Below are 5,712 nucleotides of genomic sequence, written 5' to 3' on the forward strand. Positions count from 1 at the left end.
GATAGTTATGTTGTGCACACTGCGCTATAAACCTTTGTGATAATATATCTGCTGAGTGAGTCGCTGTAATATTTCTGACAAAATTCAATAAAGTATAAGTTGACCTCTGTCTGACAGTTACCATCCCAGTGGCTCTGGTCTGTAGGAGCTCTGAGTGCACATCGTGCTGCCTTATTCTGTGCTACTTGTAGTTTGTTTAAATCTTTTCAGCAGCACTCGACCATATAATCAAACAATAATCAAGCTGCGACAGAACCAAAGCATCCAAAACGTGTCTACTGACATCCATAGGCAAATACTTTACAATTCTTTTTACAAGTGACACACCCCTTCCCATTTTACATACAACATTATCAATTTGTGTAATGCTCGTCCTCCCCTCCGCAGAGTGACCGTCACCACGACGTACTTCGGCCACGCGGAGCAGGTTTCTCAGGAGATGTACCAGTACGTGGACTGTGGAGGAAACACCACCTCCGTCAGGGCGGGAGCCTCGATGCTCAGCCTGCAGCAGCCTAACGAGTAACAGCTGATCGCATCAACACTGACACACACTCCTGTCTTCATCGCTTCAAATTCACGTCTGACGGACGCTCTTTATTCCCACGCCGAAGCGTCTTCTCGCGTCTTCTCGTTTGTCCGTCTGAAGAAAGAAAAGCCACTTCACTGTCTGTGTTTGTGGCTCGTTAAGAAGGGGTCCAATAACAACTAATTACCACACTAACATAGGAGGAGAAGTGTGTGTGTGTTGCGTTCAGGGGTGACACGTTAAGGTAGTAATTATGAAGACCTTCTGGATGCCATTTAATACGATCAAACGTGAGATTATATACAAAGCTAGTGTAAAGGAATTCAAGCTACAGTAACAATGATGTCACACATGTTAACCAGCAAACTGGTCCTTGAAGGCACCATGTCCGTGTTTTGAACTCACCGGTGGGGTATTTACTGACGTGATTTCAGGATAACAACCAAAAACACATCCAGAAAACCATTGACCTCCAGACCAGGGGACAGGAAGTGAGTCATGTCATCATATATTACATTTCTCACAACATGAAGGTGTGTCAGGAAGTAAACTAACATTTCAGACAGTTAATGTAAATTATTCCCCCCCTCACATTGACATACACCGATATTAAAGTGGCTTCACAAAGAGCTATTTAAGATTGTTAAATCAATAAAAGCTTGATGAAGGCACCCTAACACACTTTATGTTTGAATAACTTTATTAACCACAATCTTTTGAACACAACAAGAAGTTATGAATTCATGTTTTTATTTAGCTCACTTTCTGCTGACTCACCGTCTGATATTTGGTCGTTAGATGCTCATTATTACACGTCATACATTTCTAGATGTTGTCTTTACCTTTATAGAGAAATTAAGGAACCTCTGCTGCATTTATTTTAAAGATAGAAAGAAAGGAAAATGTCTTAGCTTGCCCGCTAACTGGTAATAACCAGCGCTAACAGCTTATAGCCACTGCTAAATGCTAATAACCAGCGCTAACTGCTAATAACCAGCGCTAACAGCTTATAGCCACTGCTAAATGCTAGTAAGCACCGCTAACTGCTAATAACCACTGCTAACTGCTAATAACAGCTGCTAATAACTACCTCAAGGTTCTGTATTTGTCATACGAGAACCTTGAATTTACTTACTTACTGCTAATAACAACAGCTAACTCCTAATATCCACTGTTAATAACAGCTGCTAATAACCACCTTACTGCTAACTGCTAATAATCACTGCTAACTGCTAATAACCACTGCTAACGACCACTGCTTACTGCTAATAATCACCTCTTACTGCTAACTGCTAATAACCACCGCTAACTGCTAATAACCACCGCTAACTGCTAACAACCACAGCTAACTGCTAACAACCACTGCTTACTGCTAATAATCGCCTCTTACTGCTAACTGCTAATAACCACCGCTAACTGCTAATAACCACCGCTAACTGCTAACAACCACAGCTAACTGCTAACAACCACTGCTAACTGCTAATAACCACCTCTTACAGCTAACTGCTAATAACCACAGCTAACTGCTAATAACCACTGCTAACGGCTAATAACCACTGCCAACGGCTAATAACCACAGCTAACTGCTAATAACCACCGCTAACGGCTAATGACCACTGCTAACTGCTAATAACCACCTCTTACTGCTAACTGCTAATAGAAACCGCTAACTGCTAATAACAACAACTGCTAACTGCTAATAACCACCGCTAACTGCTAATAGCAGAGAGTTGAGCTCCTCTACAGAAGTCCCGTTCGCTAGCAGACGGTTTAAATAGCCCTGTAAATACAGAGGGAGTCGGTGCTGTAAGTGAAATAAAGATGATTACACTTTAATTAAAGAGGATTTTTCACATTTAACTGAGCGTTTTTAACTGAATATAAAACGTTGACTCAGCTTTTTCTCTCAGGTGTTGTTCTGCTGCAACTTATTGATTAATCCGTCAAAACAAAGCCAAAATAAATCAATCAATAAATAATATTTTAAACGGACAGTAACAAAGCTGCTTCATAAGTGACAGAAGCTTTTGTTTAATTATCAAAATATTCAGCAATTATTTTCCTAAAATTATGAAATCCTCGCTAATTTTGCTCAAATGTTCAATGTTTAAAATCTGTACTAAATTAATATATTTCTCGCAACATAGACCCCTGAAACCTTTTGTTTTATTATTATTATTATTTATGATAATTATAATTATTTATGCTGAAATTCTAACATTTCCTAATTAATATTTAATATTTAGTTTCCTGCTGATAAATCTTATAATTTGGGCGTCTTGTATTAAATTATTAATAATTCACGTGTTGATTTCTGTGTAATAATCACTTCTTCTAACATCAAATTATCAAGAAGTATTTTGTCCACATAATTTATTCTGTCGACGTTTTGGACGAAGAATCCTTCGAATCCTTTGAATGAAGGATTTGAACATTGTGTTGTTTATAAATGAATATTCACGGCGTTTCGTACTGAAGGGTTCGGCTGTTTCCCCCTCACAGTCTCCCAGTGACATGTTGTTATAGTTCATACTGACTGTTTGTTGTGGGAGCATCAATAAAGTTTTACAACCTAAATCTTCGAATGTTTTTATTTGTATGTACACAAGTATTCACCGGGTGAGGGTAGGGCTGCCCTCGAGGTGTTTCTAGTCGACCGATAGTCGTCAATTAGGGCGATTACTTACAATATCATACCAAGTATAGAAAAGATCTGAAACAGATTATATTTGAACCCTGCAGGTTAGTCTTTATTTCTTTACGCAATGAACTGTTTGTAATCTGTAAACTACAACATGTCTAAAGCATTCACAGGTTTTGAAACAAAAGGTAATAAGGAGTAAGTCGAAGAAAGAGAAATATTAATCTTCAGAGAAAACTAGGAACCACTTTCACAAGATGAAAGTATTGTTTCACTTTTCTTTAACAACACATATTAGTGTTTGCTCTGTGAGTGAAGAAGAGGGCGGTGACATGGAGCCCTCCTGTCAGGTTCCTTCCTCCTTCCTCCTTCCTCCTTCCTCACTTCCTCCTTCCTCACTTCCTCCTTCCTCCTTCCTCCTTCCTCACTTCCTCCTTCCTCCTTCCTGTCTGTTCAAACTGCTCTTACTGTACATGAACACAACAAACATCATCATCACCAAATGTTATTGACTCCCTTCAAGCTGTAAACAAAGTCTCTTCTGGTCACATGACCACCAGAGGCCTGTACTACGAAGCCGGTTCAACCCCACCTGATATGTTGGAGTTAGCCGGTTGGTCTAATCCAAAACATACGCGCTGTCGCTAAGCGGTCCTACGACGCGGGTTATCAAGTGGATCGCTCAGCCAGCCGTGTCCTCTCTAGCTAGGTGTTCACATGAGAGGGCTGGTATTTGCTTAAAGTAATGCTTCATCCAGTCTGTGACGCTGAGAGTGCTGCACGGCCAGACACGCTCAGGGACTCAGATCAGGAGACATGAGATACATCATGAAGTGATGTGCCGCGGACTGGACTTAGTGTACTCTGATCCGGGTACTGATGCTGACTGGACTTAGTGTGCTCTGATCCGGGTACTGATGCTGACTGGACTTAGTGTGCTCTGATCCGGGTTCTGATGCTGACTGGACTTAGTGTACTCTGATCCGGGTACTGATGCTGACTGGACTTAGTGTGCTCTGATCCGGGTACTGATGCTGACTGGACTTAGTGTGCTCTGATCCGGGTACTGATGCTGACTGGACTTAGTGTACTCTGATCCGGGTACTGATGCTGACTGGACTTAGTGTGCTCTGATCCGGGTACTGATGCTGACTGGACTTAGTGTGCTCTGATCCGGGTACTGATGCTGACTGGACTTAGTGTGCTCTGATCCGGGTTCTGATGCTGACTGGACTTAGTGTGCTCTGATCCGGGTTCTGATGCTGACTGGACTTAGTGTACTCTGATCCGGGTACTGATGCTGACTGGACTCAGTGTACTCTGATCCGGGTACTGATGCTGACTGGACTTAGTGTGCTCTGATCCGGGTTCTGATGCTGACTGGACTCAGTGTACTCTGATCCGGGTACTGATGCTGACTGGACTCAGTGTACTCTGATCCGGGTTCTGATGCTGACTGGACTCAGTGTGCTCTGATCCGGGTACTGATGCTGACTGGACTTAGTGTACTCTGATCCGGGTACTGATGCTGAATGGACTTAGTGTACTCTGATCCGGGTACTGATGCTGACTGGACTCAGTGTACTCTGATCCGGGTACTGATGCTGACTGGACTTAGTGTACTCTGATCCGGGTACTGATGCTGACTGGACTCAGTGTACTCTGATCCGGGTACTGATGCTGACTGGACTTAGTGTGCTCTGATCCGGGTTCTGATGCTGACTGGACTCAGTGTACTCTGATCCGGGTACTGATGCTGACTGGACTCAGTGTACTCTGATCCGGGTTCTGATGCTGACTGGACTCAGTGTGCTCTGATCCGGGTACTGATGCTGACTGGACTCAGTGTACTCTGATCCGGGTACTGATGCTGAATGGACTTAGTGTACTCTGATCCGGGTACTGATGCTGACTGGACTCAGTGTACTCTGATCCGGGTACTGATGCTGACTGGACTCAGTGTACTCTGATCCGGGTACTGATGCTGACTGGACTCAGTGTACTCTGATCCGGGTACTGATGCTGACTGGACTTAGTGTACTCTGATCCGGGTACTGATGCTGACTGGACTTAGTGTACTCTGATCCGGGTACTGATGCTGACTGGACTTAGTGTACTCTGATCCGGGTTCTGATGCTGACTGGACTTAGTGTACTCTGATCCGGGTACTGATGCTGACTGGACTTAGTATACTCTGATCCGGGTACTGATGCTGACTGGACTTAGTGTACTCTGATCCGGGTACTGATGCTGACTGGACTCAGTGTACTCTGATCCGGGTACTGATGCTGACTGGACTTAGTGTACTCTGATCCGGGTTCTGATGCTGACTGGACTTAGTGTACTCTGATCCGGGTACTGATGCTGACTGGACTTAGTGTACTCTGATCCGGGTACTGATGCTGACTGGACTCAGTGTACTCTGATCCGGGTACTGATGCTGACTGGACTTAGTGTACTCTGATCCGGGTACTGATGCTGACTGGACTTAGTGTACTCTGATCCGGGTACTGATGCTGACTGGACTTAGTGTACTCTGATC

The 5,712-nt window shown here is 43.5% G+C and overlaps 1 protein-coding gene across 1 annotated transcript in view; it reads left to right on the plus strand.

Annotated features, from left to right (window-relative positions):
* Positions 1–3,106, plus strand: part of LOC117443255 (transmembrane protein 106B-like) — a 12,177-nt gene extending 9,071 nt beyond the window's left edge. Inside the window, exon 8 of the mRNA XM_034079220.1 lies at positions 388–3,106. Coding sequence (XP_033935111.1) covers positions 388–526 — 139 coding nt within the window. The 3' untranslated portion in view covers positions 527–3,106. The remainder of the gene's footprint in view (positions 1–387) is intronic.
* The last annotated feature ends 2,606 nt before the right edge of the window (positions 3,107–5,712 follow it).

This window comes from Pseudochaenichthys georgianus, unplaced genomic scaffold (genome assembly GCF_902827115.2).
Source record: "Pseudochaenichthys georgianus unplaced genomic scaffold, fPseGeo1.2 scaffold_568_arrow_ctg1, whole genome shotgun sequence".
In the NCBI taxonomy this organism is placed as follows: Eukaryota; Metazoa; Chordata; class Actinopteri; order Perciformes; family Channichthyidae; genus Pseudochaenichthys; species Pseudochaenichthys georgianus.